Raw genomic sequence first — 18,967 nt, 5'->3', positions numbered from 1 at the left:
AAGCACTGTCAATAAATCTTGAAAAGTTTAGGAGTATTAATGCAATGTGCCATCTATAAATCTTACAGTAGAGAAGTCTCCGATATTACCGTGCGATACACTACCAGTGAATTGGGCTCTTCTCCAAACTCTGCTGGTCATTTCAATGGTGGCAATATATCAAAAAAAGCAGCCAAGGTGTCACTGCAGTGCAGGTGTGCAGTGTTGTACAGTGCAGGTGTGCAGTGCAGCATTTAAGCTTTCTTGGGCGCCAAGCTCCTTATTTCTTTATTACTTAATCTTCCTCCCCCTTTCTCTCTCTCACGCTCCTCTCCCCCTTTCCCTTTCCTCAAGTGTATTTAAACCATTGCCTTCCCATCTCATTCATTCATCTCTATCATGCCAAAAATCCTTCATACATTTTTCTAGCAAAGTAAGTTTCTGCTTCTTTTTCCTTAATGATTGTATTGTAATACATTTTCATGATGTTTGATAAACTTACATAAACATACTCTACAATTGATGATGCAGGTGGTATATTAGATGATAAAACAAAAAGCTGATCTCATTGGTATGCACTCTTTTTAACAAGATATGTGTAAGTACATGGATATCTTTTTGTTATTCTCCATTTGTATATTCAACATGCATCTTTTTGCCTCTTCTTTATCTATCTTCCATAGGTTTCTACAACCAAATCAACGAATTCTTGAAGGAACCACACCAGCGGTATGAAGGCATTCCAGAAGAATACAATAATAAGAATATTTCACCAAATTATAGGTTTTCATAAAATTTAAGGGATATATCTTTTCATGGTACTCATTAAGTTTCTATTATCCTCTTCATTTTTTCAGCTAGAAGCCCATAATATGAAAGCAAATGATAGATCTTTTCTAAATAAACAAGTTTAAGGTATAGCATCTTGATGAAGCCCTTAATAAAAAGTTATTTATGCTGAACACAATGCTCGCACATATTAACTCTTACTCCTTTAATTTCTACAGGTTTCCTCCCCTCACATAACCAAATGGCCTAAGAGAACATTCTACCATCATTTCTACATTGACAGCTACATCTATTTTATTCATAACATTTATATTTATAATTATACTTTTAAACCTTTATTGTCTTATGCAAAGTCTCATCATTCATAACATTCTTAGTACAAAATAGGGTTATAAGGCTAAATATGTGTGTTTGTGAGTGTTTACAAATATTATTAAATGAAAAAACATGACATACATTCTGAGTCGTCACCTGATCTACGGGATCGTTTTATTTTAAATAAATTTTTGGATTTGCAAACCTTTTTCTTTTGTTCATATTTATTAGGTAGACTTTTGATTCATATTCATATTTTTAGTTGTATTGTTTGATTAATTGACGACCGCTACAATTATTTATAAGCCCGTGGCATCGACACGGGTCTCACACTAGTTTTAATACATTCATCTGCATTTAAGGAAGTTCTGTCTCTCAATATGATTGAAGAAGATAAGGATGTTTCAATGGAAACTTCTGTAAGATATCTATCCCGCCTGGCTCATAAAATTTTCATTTAATCATAATCAATTAATTATGTCTAACAACTAATTGAACTTTTTAGGAATCAATGTGGGTTATATGATCCAAGTCTCACTCTTTCTACACCACCGGCCAAAAGACAACCCGATAAAGACATTCTATCTGAAGTCAAAGCTTTTTAGTGAAGACATAAGCTTTTCATTAAACTGATTACATATCAGTGAACCATAGTAGTCCTAAAACCTTATGGTTTCATATACACATTTTCTCTTTATTGATTAGGTGGGACTTGGGAGATATTATTATTTAGCGAGGTGCTAATCACGAAACTTTCTAACATGGTTTCTTATTCTTGGTGAAGAGACATATATTTGTTCATAAAGTCCCCCATTGTTTCAGTATTTAATCAAGCAATCCTTCAAATATGGAGTTCTTCTATTTGAATTTGTATATTTAAGTTTGGATGCAAATCCATCCTAATTTACTAAATGGAATATGGTCTTAATAAAGATTCTTGAGAATTATATTAGTAGCCATTAGAATAGAGCTAGGGACACTTAAATCTTCTATCTAGAATGTTCACAACACTTGCAGGAACATCCTTCAAACTACTTATTGTAGCTCTAACTATGGACTATATCACAACATCACCGGCGTGTGAAATTGAATCTGAAGGTATTTTTGTTCTTGTCCACCGGTGATTGAGTATTTTCCAAATCAACCTCTTTATCTTGCAGATCGATTGGTTACATGAAGCAAACATCATGACATAAGAGAGCAATGAAATTTTTGAATACATTATTGGTAAACATTTTTCTAACTAACAAACTAAACCTATGATGACATTATCATATATACTAGCTGGATATACTTGAAGGTGATTCTATCCTTTTTTATCCCATCGCACTGGATGACACTACCATATATACTTACTACTTTGTGTTTCAATGGAAGGGATGTGAAAATGAGGAAGTTCATAGTCCTCTTACAAATAGAAGGAAATATAGTGGAAAACGGTGTGTATACAAAAAGGATGAATTAGAAAAGGTTAATGCATTAATTAATCATAAACTCTTAACTATTTTTTTCTTCTTGAGGTATAAACGGTAACGTTTGTGTAGGCGTTGTGAAATAATTGTCAATATTTCAAGAATTTAGTTACTGTAATTAAAAATTGAACTGAATCTTACAATCTTAAAAATAAAAAAAAAATAAAAAGACCAGCATATTGTTCATTAACTGGGTTTGGTGATAATCTTAATAACACCTACTTTGAGCTCCACAATTATCAGCAATATTCTCTTTATAAAATAAATAAAAAATATCAACATTCACAAGCACATTTTCTTTGCAGCTGCGTTTAGCATTAACTTTCTTAATGTTAATTCGTCTAAAATAGTATCAATAATGCAGGAGATGTAATGAGTTTGCAACCAGTCATGAACATTGGCAAATGAGATGGAATTTGAAATTTTCGTTTTATATACAACTATACAAAATAATACATAGTTGCACAAAGCATAGAGCCACATTGGTACATTATACAAGACAAAACATACTATGAGCTTGTAAAATAAAAACACGAAGAAAAAAACAGAGTAGAGCTAACAAACGCTGATACTAATTTTTAGTAACGACACAACAATGACACGTGCAACGGCATTTAATTAATTACTTTTTGAAATTATCACCCGTGTCGACGTGCCAATGACGTGTCCGGTGTCCATATTGGTATCGGTGCTTCATTGGACACCATTGATTTTGGCCTTCTGCTTCATAATTAAAAATTCTATACACAAAATTCACAATGAAACCATTTCCATAACCTCTCTAAAAATGAAAGAGGATAACATGAGACCAAAAGGACATTACTTTTTCCATGCAAAAATAGAAGGCACCCCAAGTTGCATCACAACCTCTTTTGATTATAGTCACCAGAGAAACAATACAGTTTTGTATGCAACCAAGTTCATCCATGACCTTCGTATTAAAGCCAAGGGTGCAAAACTACCCCACCAAACCGCGGCACAACAGTTTTGATTTGATGTTTATTTTGCGGCATACCAGTTTTGTGCACACTTGGCATCCACAGTGAGACCAACTTTAAGAATATTTTGGCCATTGAAGGGTTTTGACATGCAGTCAATAACTATATTCTTTGCAACCTCAGCTGACTTTGTTGGTCCTTCCAATATGACTTCATCATGAACCTATGTTGTCATGTGCAAAAATCTTAGCCAAAACGCTTACATATGAAAAAGCATTCATATGAATATAGAGGCAAAAGCCATGATAACAGAGCTTTAATGCTCATTATATTCATATATCAATTGAGATCGGAAAATGAGGTTGAAAAGAAAAAAATGACAAAGCAAAAACCAATGTATAATAAACTATGGAGTACTATGAAGAATGGAAAATAACTGGTATTGAAATTGAAATTCAAGTGGATGAAAATATTGAGGTTGAATGGAACTTGACAAAGAGTGAGGATAGAGATTATAAACAAGAAAAATCTTTGCACAGATATTAACCTGAAGAAGTAACTTCCATCCAAGCTCCTTCAACTGTTTATTTTTGGATATTTCTAACATGGCAAGCATGGCAACATCAGCTGCACTTCCCTGTTGCATTATAATGGGAAAAAAATGATTTCTAAATGCTATGAAGTTCTATGGGAATAATGTAGTCTTGGTATATTTGAAAGACTAGAGGACCTGCACTGGGGTATTAATAGCAGCACGCTCAATGTGACCTTTGTAGTAGTTACGACGACCTAGGAATATCTCGGGGAATCGCCGGGCTCGTCCTAGCAACGTATAAACACACCCAAATTCAAAAGCTTCTTTTTTACGTTTCTGTTGCCATTTCAAAACTTCTTTTCTATCATTGTACCAGAGGTCAACTGTGTTCTTAGCTTCTTTCACAGAAACCTGACAGAAAATATTTGTACAATCAAATCAAAATTCAGAGACTTGTAACCTATGTAAGCACCTCGTGATATATGATAGAATTCATGGTACCTTCCAATCCTTAGAAAGACCTTGTGGAGTCTTTCCATATGCAATTGAGAAGTTAAGCATTTTGGCTTTTCTTCTTTCAGAAGCAAAGGCATCCTGAGATAGGAAAAGGATATAAATTGATACGAAATATAATAATGTGCTTGTTTTCTCATAAGTTTCTACTAAACACTCAGAAGAAGACCTATCTCGGGTTTCAAGATTACTATATAAAGCTAAGCTGCTAAACAAAGCTCTCTATTTCGAAAAACCAAGTCCCACATTGGCTAGAGAAATGGCCTAAACGCAGCTTGAAAACCTAGACAGTCATCACCATAGAAGCCAATTTGATGCAGTTGAGTTAGATACAACATATTTTCTGACAAAAAACTTCAACTGCTCTATAAAATACATCCGCTTCTTATAATTCTCCGTTTATATTGCAGATTTTTAGGCCAATTCTATGTGGTTGAGTTAGATACAGCAGATTTTGTGATAAAGAACTTCAACTGCTCTATAAAATATACCCCCTTCGTATAATTCCTCCTCAAAGGTTTTACATTTCAGATTTTTAGGCCAATTTTATGCGGTTGAGATAGATACAACATATTTCCTGGTAAAGAACTTCAACCTCTGTACAAAATATATTCGCTTCTTATAATTCCTCCTCAAAGGTTTATATTTAGGTCACCTTTTAAATTAGTACGTCATTGGTTCCCTTTCAGTAAAATATATTACTTAGAAAAAATTAATAAAAATAATATAGCCCTATTAATTTAATACATCCCGAGTTAGTGTGGTTTGACCAAAGGACAGAAAAATAATTAAAAATAAATAAATCAAAATGCACCAAAATACGGTGTCGGATGTTGGTTTGTGCTAAAATAACTTTTCTGCAATTTAATATCGTCATTGTATTTACAATAACGAGAACTATGTTCGAGGTGTACCAAAACGAGTTCTAATTGTGCACGGAATGCAAGGTTATTACCATCTTAAGATATGTTGATGAGAAGTAAATTTACCTTGAGGAGAGGAACAGGGGGTTTGTCTTCACCAGGTTGAGGATGCCATTCAAGAAGAACTTCCTTTTTTTCAACTGCTTCACGAATATATGGGTACATATTCATTGCAGTTCTGGAGTGGAAATCTCCACCAGCTTCAAAGGCTTCCAACATGCTCTTACAATCAGTAAGATGTGCAAGTATCCTGAGCTCCAACTGTTACGTTACATAATAACTCCATCAACCATGAATGAAATACAAAGAAACTAGCTCAATTAGACAGATAAGTAAACTAAAAAACCTGCCCATAATCCGCAACTATAAGAGAATTTCCAGGAGCAGCTACGAATGCTTGACGGATTTTGTATCGGTCCTTTTCCAAAGCTGGTTGATTCTGATATATGAATCATACAGGTTAGATTAAATCTGCAACTTTTTGAAATACAATGATTAATGTGGTCCAAGTATAAATCTGATGAGAAAATGTAATACATGCTTCTATTTGAAAGTTCAAAGCAAAATTTCTGAAAATCCCCCCCTCCAAATCCAAAATGTACGTTTTAATGTTTTCTGTATGGGGAAGGAAACTTTGATTGGCACAAAAACATATTTAAGTAAAAGATTTTTTAATGCAGTAACCAAACCAGCAGCCAAGCCTTATCCCACTAAGTGGGGTCGCTACATGGATCAAATTATACCATAATGTTCTATCATAAACCATATTGAGATCCAACTCATTAATCTCTAAATATTTCCTAATAGTTTTTCTAGGTCTTCCTCTACCTTTTTGATCTAACTCTCCTCCATCTGATCTACTCTTCTTACTACAACATCTACAGGTCTTCTCTCTGCATGCTCAAACCACCTAAACCTATTTTCTACCATCTTTTCTACTATAGGTGCTGCCCCCAACTCTCTCTCTAATGATTTCACTTCTAATCGTATCTCGTGTAGTCTTACCACTCATCCAACACAACATCATCTCAAGATACGATGATTTACATCTGCTCTTATTTCTCTGTTATTTTGTACTATGGACCCAAGATATTTAAACCATGTAACTTGGGGTATGATATGATCTCCAACTTTCACCTCCAAGGTAGGACTACTTTGCCTTTTGCTAAAGTTACATTCCATATACTCTGTCTTGCTTCTACTAAGGCGTCCAACTTTCACCTCCAAGGTAGGACTACTTTGCCTTTTGCTAAAGTTACATTCCATATACTCTGTCTTGCTTCTACTAAGGCGGATGCCATACGCTTCTAAGGCTTGTCTCCAAGTCTCTAACCTCCCATTCAATTCCTCCCTCAACTCTCCAAGCAGGACTGCATCATCTGCAAAAAGCATACATCTTGGTGCTAACTCTTGGATGTGTTCCGTCACATCCAAAACTAAAGTAAAAATGTAAGGACTGAAGGTTGATCCTGTGTCCTCATACTAGTCGAAGCTCCCTCGTACATATCCTTGATAGCTCTAACATAAACAATCTATCATTTTAATTTAGCATTGTCATGAACCAACTCTTCTAAAAGGTTAAGCTATTACGTGAGGTCATAGGAATGACTTTGTATCAACCTCACCCCCTCATATAACAAAATACGTATACACAGACAAACAGAAGGACAGAAACATGTATGGCATTTTAAAAAAGGGTTAATGGTGCTTTACCCCCCCTGTAATATAGGTCATTTTTTGTTTTCCCCCCTGTAAAATATTTTTTTTGATTAACCCCCTTGTAAAAAATTTTTTTTTTTGGAATACCAACCTAATAGGTCATAAAAAACGACTTTATTTTTTTTTTTTTCCAGAATTTTTTCGTTTTTTTATTACCTATTAGGGGTATTCCAAAACAAAAAAAATTTTACAGGCAGTAAATCAAAAAAATTATTTTACAGGGGGGAAAACCAAAAATGACCTATATTATAGGGGGTAAAGCACCATTAACCCAAAAGGGTTAAATTAAGTAACTCAACAACGAGTATGGAATTTGAAAGAAATGGGAGTTGGAAGAACCTGTAGATTTGGTCGTCTTGCCGACAAGCGTCCAGTCTCTGTGTTGATATTTATGGAACAATGAACACGCTGATCCTTCCCCGATATATTATGTCCCTGTCATTGAATTGAAACGTATTAAGCTACCACAAAGCAGACATAAAAAACCTTCATTATAAACTAACCTTGACAATGTTTTAAATGCTTTGACAAAAAACACTATAAATGCCAGTCGCACTGTATAAGCAAAGTTTATAGGAGCAACATGAAAATCCATGAACACAACCGGAGCAGTGAAAAAGTCCAGAATAAACTTATTGGAGAGAAAAGAATAATTACCTGCAGGGGAAGGATAAAATTAGAGATCAAAGAGTCAATTGAGCAGATTTCACATAAAGCAGCAATTGCATGACAAGCTTCTCTCCCTTCTTCCTCTGTTGGAAAAGCAAAATAGGCTGTTCCATAAGCAGAATTATCTATTTCTAAAGGCTCATCTTCCCTTTGAGAAGGATTACCATCTTCATCCTCAAGATCAAAGTCATACTCAGCAGAAACTTTGCCAGCCAGCGCCTTTAAAGCGGGACCACTACATGAGGGCCAGCCACTAGGTGTGTAAATGTCAACATTCAGGTTACATCCAATGCTATTCAACTTAATATCACGTAATTTTGAGGGAATCTTTTTTCCTTTTTCAATCACTTTATCAACATTCGGAACTTTGAAAATCCGCTCCGTTGGAATTGCCTCATTGTGGTTTTCTCTGTATAACAGGGCAGGAAAAATGATTTACGTGAACCACTTCATTATAAACAACTAAGAACAATTACATAAATAGAATTGTAACTTTTCTATCAAATTATCAATGAATTAAGATCGAAGCAAAAGCTCCACAAAAGATTTAAATAATGTGCACCTGTTCACAGTGCCACCAAAAAGCAGTACACGCAACTGTGTATCGCTTCCAACATTCATATACTTGGCATCAGGACAATACCTAGATGCCCATTTTCGGAATCTATTAAGAGCTGCCTGTTGCTCTGCTTTGGCCACCTTTTCTATTTCTTGAAGATATAACCGATCAACTAGCATACCCTCACATTCCATTTTGACAAGAAGTTCACCAAATGGCTGCAAATATATCTCGTAAAAATCAAACATGTTTTCGCGTAAAAGTTCTCCATCAATTTTCCAAGGTAAATCTGACAGATGACTTTTTAGGCTCTCATAAAGCTTCAGAGTGCTTCTGGCATCTAAAGCAGAGTAACATATCCAAGGTATATGCTCTTCTCTTTGCAGTACTTCAACAGGCTCAATGGTAACGATTTTACCCATAGATCCATCTTTCTTCTCCTTTCTCTGACCAAATATGGTTGTCATCGACACCTTACCAATCAAATCCGTTTCATGGTTCAGATTACCCCTAGACATGACTTCTTTGTCGCCACTAAGTGCTTCAAGAGAATAACCACCAACCAAACGTCTTGATGAATCCCACAGTCGTGCCATGTGCATTGTATCAGCATGAAATCCAGAAACCTTAAATCCATAATTTTGTATAACATGACAATCAAAGCTATAGTTATGCCAAACCTACAAAGTGCACCAGTAACTTTATTACTTCAAATATCATTTTCAAATCTACGTCACATAAACCCAATAATAAAATGCCGCTATCAATTTATGAAGCTAGAATTATACAACTGGATAATCTTTTTAGTTAAGAACTATTACAGTCCTTTTTTATGATATCAAGAAGAACACCAAGGCTATTTTTCTTTGGTCCCCCCCCCCTCAAATCCAAATATTTTAAAATTCAAACATTTTTATGTAAAAAATATAATAATAATTTAGAATTTAGAAAAGTACAAACATGCAGGCCATTATTTTGTCACCGGTTGTGGAATGACATGACTGACAAGTACTCCACTAAAAGTGTCCTCCTGTATATTATAAAGTTGGAAACGGCAAACAGTTATTTAACTAAGTTGAGAGTTGTATCTCAATTAGTAACAAAACACAATCAATATGAATCTCTGTGCTCAACTTTCCCTTGAACTTTGTACAACCACAATTTTGTGTAGCCAAACACTTTTCTGTCATGTTATTACTTGAATCTTAAATTACTTTGAGGTAAGCATATGATATATTAGCTTGTGCTTTTGTGTATGTCACTTGATTTTGCATAAAAATGTTATATTTTTATTGATAATGTATCTAGCTATTAATAACAAGATTTGATTAACGATTCGAAAACTGGTTTTCTGATTCACGATTTGAATCTCAATTTGATATGCTTGCAAGGCATAAAACACAGCCCAACTATTACCCGTATGGTTAAAAGTTCAAACACTACTACATAAGAGAGAATCTATAGGTTCATGTAATAAAGTTGGGTAGAGGCTGTAAGTGATACTGTGAAAAGGTGGGGCTTTTCCTGTTTACATTACTAGGCAATGAAATAAGAATATCAATTGGCCCTTAACAATCACATATATCAAATATTACTCCTTTAATATTAACAATCACATATATCTAATATTACTCCTTTAAAATGATGCAAATGTTTTGTTCTGCGCCTAAAACGCCTAACAATTTGCTACCAGGTAAATATATTAATTTAAACACTTAGACTACTAACTTGAATATGACAATTTGCAATAAACTACTAATATGACACAACAACATGAGTCAAACTACTAATTTTACCATAAAAAACAAAAGCAATTCTTTTAAACTCGCTTTTAAAACAGCATACCCAAATGCAAAAAAAAATTAACATCAAAATTGTTTAAATCATTCTACCAAAATATAATCAAACAAACTCTTAAGAGGTTCTGAACATAAAGATGAGTAATAAGACTAAAACCATAAAAGGAAGAATGAAAAGAAAGAGAAGCCACCTTTTTTATCGATGGATCTTGAAAAAAATCGGCAAACTTATTCAATATCTCTTTGCCTCCACCGTCAAGAACATCCACCCAGATACATGATTTCCCACCTCCAAAATCAGCTTCTGGACCCGAATAAATACTGAAGCATATTATCTCCCCATGATCTATAGGCGTTTCTTGTTTGACATCTATCTTGGATACCTTTCAAGTCAATCAAAATCGGCACATATCACATGCTCAACATCGTAAAATACAAGTAGCCAAGAGATTCATAGTGGCACAACTTTTATTGAAAAGACTCAATTTGTATTAGTTAAAAAGGACTAAAGGATACATCCATTGACCTCATGTCCAAAGTATATATATGCATATTGGAAAAAGAATCTAGTCGTGTACAGTGTTGCAATTAGGGCACAATCAGAATAAAAGTTAACACGGTCAATAATAATACCTCGGTATCACATGCATGAATAAGATGCCTGTAATTTACTGTAAGCATCTTAGCTACTTGCTCTGCATGAGAAATATTATTAACAACCAGTATGTCTTCATAGATACTACAGAGCCTTTCCCGAAGTTTTGATTGTTCATCACTGCGTATCATTCTAACAGTAAGTTTTGCCTTAGTTGCGTCTTTTGCAGTAGCATCCAAACTGTGATTGCCATCAACATTGTCAATTTTCTCTTCACTGGTCTTTAATGAAGACACATTTGACTCAGTGCCATCAACGCCATGAATTTTCTCTTCACCGGTCTTTAATGAAGATACATTTGACTCGGTACCAACTCTTTCAGTGTCTATCAATAACATTGAGTTGTTTAACATAGAATGTTGAACAGAAGATGAGGCAGGTTCACATAGATCATGCAGCATAAGATTGCGCCCTTCGTTTTGAGTAATAGCTGGTTTCTGAGCAATAGAAGAAGCAATTGTATTTGTATTGGATGGATACAAACTACGTTTGTCCAGATCATGCATTTCCATTTTTATCTGAGTCAATTTATGCCCAGCCTCAGCCCATCCGGTTCTATCACCAGATAACTTTCTACGAGGTGTTTTGGATAATCTGTAACTGCAAGAACCAAAATGTGTCATCATCCTAACTTGTCTGTCGTAAGAACTCAAAGAGCTCAGCTCTTCTTCCCGTCTTGTTTGATTTGTTACCTTCAACGTGCTAAATGATGCAGTTGAAAATTTCATAACTGAAATATGTACTGGAGAATTACGATGATACTCCATGTCATTGCATTTTTTCAACCCAAAAGATATTCGCTTTGGACAGTATGAACCTTCTCTAAATTGAAGAAAGCTACCAGACAAATTGCGATGTCTGCGCATATCATGCAAAAAAAATAAATACAAAGCTACCAATCAATAGATCGAAATAGTATATTTTAATTTTCATAGCCCGCTGAAGACGACGCAGTATAATAACAAACAACTCAGGCAAACAAGGCTATGCAACCATGCGTGAAACACCAGCTAAAGAAAAAACCCCTTCTATACATATTTTCACTTCTAAAATGTCATGAATAATAATAAATTATAACATTTCCACTATCAAATATATCATTAGTGACACTGTATTCAACGACCAACATTTGCATATGATTACTCTCAGGCTCAGAATAATTTGATGTTCCTAGCTGGGTATTTTATAATTTTTTCTTTGGGCTTCTTAGCATCTATGAAACCAATTAAAATATAAATACTTCATTAGTATATGTGAAGTTCTTTTTAATTACTCCAGTCTCAACCTTTTAACGAGAAACAAGGACTTGTACACAGCAAAAAGTCAACATCCAATGCAAACCAATTTTAACATGCACGCTTTTTCATGAGTAATACAAAATATTGATTTCCAATATAAATAACAAAATTTACAGAAGAAAAGGAGGAAGAAGAAGACTATAGAAGAATTTCAGTAAAGTCATTTACATACCACTTCATGGTTTAAACCTTATGACTTGCTTCTAGATATTCAATGTTGAATTGTTAATATTCATTTTTAAAACAATGGATAAAAGTTAAGCAAACTAACAAATTTAAAATCAAACTTTAACATAAACATCAAGCTACTAGAAATCATTAAGCGATGTAAAATTCCAGCGGTTACACCTCGTGCGAGGTAACCATTTCTATAAACCCTTGAGTTTTTATTTTTATTTTCACTCAAATTTGTATTTGGCATTTGGCAGCCCGGTGCACTAAAGCTCATGCATACACAAAGTCTGGGAAAGGGTCCCACCAATAGGTGTATTGTACGCAACCTTACCTTGATTTTTACACAAGAGGCTATTTCCAGGACTTGCATCCGTGACCTTTCAATCACGTGACAAAAAATTTACCGGTGTTTAAAATAAAAAAGTACTGTTCAAGCCTTCACAACACCAGAACAGTCCATAAACTGAACATTTACGATTTTATAGTTAGAAAGACAACCATATGAGAAAACCCCTAAAAATACAATGAGCAAAAGCTTTATAGATTTTTATCTGAACACACCACAAACAAACTTCCTACACAGTTCCTGTTCACTTTTACTATCAAATCAAACTCTATACACATTTACTCAATACCTATGTAGCCCCTACAGTTCCAATTGAAGGTGTGTACTACATCGACACGATACTGACACTAATAATTACATACAATCACTTCTATTTTCTAAAATTATTATCGGTGTCAGTGTTGGTATCCACATTTGTGCTTCAAAGCTGAATACCATCCTCACACCCTCTCCCCACTTCAGAAACAGTTTCACAAAATGCAGGAAAGAAGAAACAAAACCAAACTTCTATTACAAACTTCATCTTTACGAATGCATTGTTGAGTACTCCGGTCTCAAATATAAGCAAAAGAAATTCGACCAAGCAACATCTACTTAGTTTGACTTTTATTTCCTTATATTTGAGGCGGGGATCAAAAGTTCAGCCAAGCTAGTAGAGAACAGGATATTTCATTCAAAAATATTATTAATAGAACAATCTATGAAGCAGACAGTGACACCGGACGCGACATTGTCACTCACGAGTCACACCGTCTAACATTGTTAATAATTTGAGAAACATTGTTAATAATTTGAGAAAATGACATAATTGAATGTGATCACATGTGTTGTACGGTGTCGGACACACACGTTGGTGTCAGACACATGTGTGCCTTCAATTTGAAGTGTCCGTGCTTTAGTAACAAACAAAACAAAACAAAACAACAAACATAGTGTGCACACATTACAAACAAATAATCCAAAAACAAGTAAAAATTCCACCAAACTCAAAACACAACACATAAAATTCCTCAACTTAAGAAGCAATATTAGCACATGGGCCAACCTAAAAACAAGACCAAATATAAAAAAGACAAGAACTTTGAATTAAGAAAGAACAAACCTGTGTTGAGATGAACCATAGTTAGCAAAAAAACCTAAAGAAGAGAGAGAAGAACGAAAGGGTCTGGAAGAAGAAGAAGAAGAAAAAGAGAAACAAGAGGGGCAATAAAAAGTTGACCTAAAAGCGGTACTCTGAGAAGAGACCCGCATGGCTGAAAACAAACCCAATAATACCCCAGCTTTATAGTGTGAGAAAGGTTCCGTTTTAGGTTGAAGAAGTAGCGAAAAGGGTGAATAGGAAAAAGGGCTTATTTACATAAGTTGGTTTGGTAGTGAAGCATTGGTGCCATGAAAGTGATTATTTGGAGTTAAAGTCGAAGAGAGACAGAAAAACCATAAACCCTGTTTCGTTGATTCTGCAACTTTGAATTGAATATTCTTGGAGAATTGTTGTTCCCACTTTTGGTTTGGCTGTGCCACGCGAGTAAATTACTCAAATACCCCTCGGCAGTTAACTGCAGCCGTATTTCTAAAATTTCGGCAGTTAACTGCCGAGGGGTATTTGAGTGAATGCCAAACAAAACGATCACAGGGGAAAAAGACAAACTTTATTGGTTAGCAGGAAGTACACATTGCAGGATAAATGGAAGTTGATAAATGGAAGTATCAGACAACAATTTCCACTCAACAATTTCCACTCAAACACTTTCAATATTATCTTCTGTTGCCACCAACTCTTCACTATGAAGAATTTCAAGCAAGTGAAAGAGCAAATTCATTTTTGCTTTTCCATGCATCATCTCTCCCTTGGGACACAAAAGTTGTAGAGTTAAAAACACAATGTATAAGTTAAATGTAAGCACTGTCAATAAATCTTGAAAAGTTTAGGAGTATTAATGCAATGTGCCATCTATAAATCTTACAGTAGAGAAGTCTCCGATATTACCGTGCGATACACTACCAGTGAATTGGGCTCTTCTCCAAACTCTGCTGGTCATTTCAATGGTGGCAATATATCAAAAAAAGCAGCCAAGGTGTCACTGCAGTGCAGGTGTGCAGTGTTGTACAGTGCAGGTGTGCAGTGCAGCATTTAAGCTTTCTTGGGCGCCAAGCTCCTTATTTCTTTATTACTTAATCTTCCTCCCCCTTTCTCTCTCTCACGCTCCTCTCCCCCTTTCCCTTTCCTCAAGTGTATTTAAACCATTGCCTTCCCATCTCATTCATTCATCTCTATCATGCCAAAAATCCTTCATACATTTTTCTAGCAAAGTAAGTTTCTGCTTCTTTTTCCTTAATGATTGTATTGTAATACATTTTCATGATGTTTGATAAACTTACATAAACATACTCTCCAATTGATGATGCAGGTGGTATATTAGATGATAAAACAAAAAGCTGATCTCATTGGTATGCACTCTTTTTAACAAGATATGTGTAAGTACATGGATATCTTTTTGTCATTCTCCATTTGTATATTCAACATGCATCTTTTTGCCTCTTCTTTATCTACCTTCCATAGGTTTCTACAACCAAATCAACGAATTCTTGAAGGAACCACACCAGCGGTATGAAGGCATTCCAAAAGAATACAATAATAAGAATATTTCACCAAATTATAGGTTTTCATAAAATTTAAGGGATATATCTTTTCATGGTACTCATTAAGTTTCTATTATCCTCTTCATTTTTTCAGCTAGAAGCCCATAATATGAAAGCAAATGATAGATCTTTTCTAAATAAACAAGTTTAAGGTATAGCATCTTGATGAAGCCCTTAATAAAAAGTTATTTATGCTGAACACAATGCTCGCACATATTAACTCTTACTCCTTTAATTTCTACAGGTTTCCTCCCCTCACATAACCAAATGGCCTAAGAGAACATTCTACCATCATTTCTACATTGACAGCTACATCTATTTTATTCATAACATTTATATTTATAATTATACTTTTAAACCTTTATTGTCTTATGCAAAGTCTCATCATTCATAACATTCTTAGTACAAAATAGGGTTATAAGGCTAAATATGTGTGTTTGTGAGTGTTTACAAATATTATTAAATGAAAAAACATGACATACAAATGCTGTTCTGTACAAAACAATAAGAAACCCGTTGCAAACTAAAAATATTGAACTTTCTTCAAATCAGAAACAGCTTACACAATTGTTTGTTTTCATTTACTTTTACTTACAGCGATAATGTGTATTTCGACAGCAGCAACCAAGCATGTAAACAAGTCCTCATGGGACACTTTGACTGCTCCTTCATCCCACAGTATCTCAAAGTGTTTGGATAGAGCCAAGCAAGCATGTCAAAATCACCTGCAGATTTGTGTAGTTTAAGAAAATATCAGGCATAAGATGTAATCTTCGTATTTTTACTTACACTAATATGTATATTTCTATAGTTTAGAGTATCTTCATATTATTTACATTTAGACTTCACCATCATACTTGAAACTTACCTAAGGCACTTGATATTTTTTACATCAATCAATTTGCTCTCTATTTTCTTTTTTAAGTGCTTGTGTACCAATAATAAATAACACTTTTTCAGCCTCTAAATTTAACTTTCAAAACTAACGAATAATAAATACAAAGTTGTTACTAATAAATACCACTTTCTCATGGTTTCATAGTTTATTTGGATGCAACTTAGTTATAATACAAAGTTACAAACACCAAAAGCACAAGCCAAGCAAAAAAGATCCATACAAAAATAAGAACAAAATAGGACAGCAGGCTTGCCATCACAAAAAAATAACCCAGCATTTAAGGGAAAAAAAATAGATGGCCTCCCAAACAAGGTAGACAAACTCGCGATCTGGACCGTAGAATCGTACGGTTCCACGATCTTGCCAGGCCTCTTCGTGCTCACAAGTGGCCGGAATCGGAAATTGGTAAGAACGGCTTGGATCGCCGCGCAAAAACGTGGAAGCGGTGGTAACGTAGATCCAGCCGCGTTAGGTTGAAAACCCAGAAACCGGCTTCGCGGCCCGGTTAGTTTTTCGTTTTCCAAAAATCCGGGTTTGTCGGGTCGGGTTATCATGTATGAGTACTGTTTTTTTTCCTTTTCTATTAAATGAAATGAATTTGAGTTTTATTTAAAGTTTTTTTTTCCTATTAAATTATGGTGCTTCATAATTTGGTAGGATCTTACGATCCATGTTAGGATCCCCCGATTCACGATCTCATGGGTCCTACCCGATCTTACTTAGGATCTCGAGTTTGTCTACCTTGCTCCCAAAGAAAGAACCGTGTGTCAAGGTATAGGGAGTATACTATTAACGCACAAGTTTGATCATGTACAACTTAGATGCACATATTAATGCAAAAAAGAGTATTTTATTTTAAAGCCTAAAAGGTTTGAAATGATAAATGGTTAAAGACCATAGATATCTAAAAAACAGTTGAGTTAGAAGGGTTGAATTAACCAAGGAAAAAAAAAAAAAAAAAAAAGGGATCACCACAAACAACCTAAAACTTTGATACATTATGTAAAAGAAAAAAAGGGATAGATTTAACATTAAAAATATGTGAGTAAAACTACTCATCCTTAACAAAAAAAAAATCACGTCTTTTGAATCAAATAGTTGCTAGATACTAACTCCAAGAAATAGAGAAAGACAAAGTTTCAAATAACAAACATGTTATGAAAAAACAGATTAAAAAACAGAATATTGAATTATTAATATATACCATATCATAAAGTTTAACCATTTCCACCTCATCCACAAAAAACAGATTAAAAAAAATTCAAGAATATTGAATTATTAATATATACCAAATTCATTTTCAAGTTCAATGGCTACTCTTCTTGCTATGACAACTTCAACAAAGATGCACGCCCTCTTGAACTTTGATAACCTTATGTTACTATTTGTCTTCATAATTTTAAGACAATTTAGATATACAATTGGACAAATTTTGTAAAAAAATTTAGCTAAGGGATCAAATATAGTTTGAAAAAGGCAAAATTTTATGTCAGATATGGCAGCAAGAAAAAAACGGCTATAGCAGAAGAAGCCTTTAAATGTGGGAAGAAAAAACAAAAAGCTACCATGTAGGTCAGGCATATAAAGCCTTCCCAATATCAAGTTCAACCTTCGCCTTAAAAACAAAAGTATTCATTGTATTTCAATTCCCTTACCTTCCCCAAATAAAGCCTAAATATTAACAATTTAATTATTCTTACAGGTAGTGGTATTTAAAGTCTTGCCATCTTATTCACTTGCATATCCATCATTTCCTAACCCTTGCCATGTCCATAAAGTTAAAACCTTTCATACTGTTCCTTTCAGGAATTTATTATTATTATTATTATTATTATTGGTATCACATGAAATGAAAATATGAAGAGTATAAGAGGAAAGAGAAAAGGTCCATCTAGATGAGGAAAGAGAACTTACCCTAAACCCTTAACCCGAAACCCAACAATAATCTTATGTATCAACAAAAATGGTATTCTAATAATGAGAGGAAGTATATGTTCAAAATAGAAATGGGGGATATGTGAAAAAAAACATAACCTTGTTCAAAAATCAAATTAAGCGATAAATAAATCTAACCCATAGATAAATTATACGATGAATTTCGAAGTAAAAAATATTATGGTTTCAGAAAAATTAGGACTTTCAGGAGAATATACAGAACAAAGGAAACTTACACAAAAAAATTGAACGGGAGAAGGAAAGCAGGAAGAATATGTTTCTCCATTGTTCAAACTAGGCCGGAGTTTGCTTGAAATCTCTGTCAAATTAAAGTACCCATTGTTGTACTTTGCTCTTTTCATGATTCTGTATGTATGTTAAGGTATAGAGAGTTGAGAAGATGAAAAAAAATGAGGTTATTTAGGCCAAAGGAGGCTGAGCTCGACGGTGCATGTGGTGCAGAGGATGGCAGCGGCGCTCATGGGAGGGAGGGAGAGAATGAAGAACGTGGTTTTAGGGTTTCTGGATGAATGAAATGTGGAGGTAGAGGAAATAAGCCAACAGGTTATTGGGCTCAGCCCAGTTCTGGATAGTGCGGTGATGAATGTATGTCTAAAACAGGTGTGCAAATAGTAATAAGTCTAATATTGTATTTTTATTATTAAATTAATGAAACAATTTCAATTATTTTTTTGAGCAAAAAACAATTTCTAATCTATTACTTTTTTTATGGTGGCCGGGATTTGAACAGAGTACCTTGCATATTTTATGCATTCTCTTTACTAACTCAGCTAAGCTCAAGAGGACAATT

General features: G+C 34.4%; 1 protein-coding gene across 7 annotated transcripts; it reads right to left on the bottom strand.

Moving 5' to 3' along the window:
* Positions 1–2,928: 2,928 nt before the first annotated feature.
* On the bottom strand, positions 2,929–18,700 carry LOC11444264 (DNA polymerase I A, chloroplastic/mitochondrial). 7 transcript variants are annotated; one of them, XM_024777699.2, is made up of 14 exons: positions 15,919–16,048; positions 15,063–15,247; positions 14,671–14,971; positions 10,844–11,723; positions 10,402–10,593; positions 8,415–9,091; positions 7,841–8,261; positions 7,523–7,618; positions 5,811–5,903; positions 5,531–5,725; positions 4,530–4,622; positions 4,224–4,439; positions 4,041–4,130; positions 2,929–3,716 (listed from the first exon to the last, which is right to left on the bottom strand). In XM_024777699.2, exons 4-14 carry the CDS (start codon positions 11,630–11,632, stop codon positions 3,555–3,557), a joined length of 3,024 nt encoding a protein of 1,007 aa, XP_024633467.1. In that variant the 5' UTR covers positions 11,633–11,723; positions 14,671–14,971; positions 15,063–15,247; positions 15,919–16,048; the 3' UTR covers positions 2,929–3,554. The 7 variants fall into 7 exon arrangements, with proteins under 7 accessions (XP_024633467.1, XP_024633469.1, XP_039688419.1 ...); XM_024777701.2 differs by having other exon boundaries at positions 14,686–14,971; XM_039832485.1 differs by having other exon boundaries at positions 15,063–15,268; positions 15,919–16,045.
* Between the last annotated feature and the right edge of the window lie 267 nt (positions 18,701–18,967).

The sequence above is a fragment of the Medicago truncatula genome, chromosome 3 (genome assembly GCF_003473485.1).
Source record: "Medicago truncatula cultivar Jemalong A17 chromosome 3, MtrunA17r5.0-ANR, whole genome shotgun sequence".
NCBI lineage: Eukaryota > Viridiplantae > Streptophyta > Magnoliopsida > Fabales > Fabaceae > Medicago > Medicago truncatula.
The sequence above is the reverse complement of the archived record's forward strand: the minus strand, read 5'-3'. Positions and strand labels throughout refer to the sequence as shown.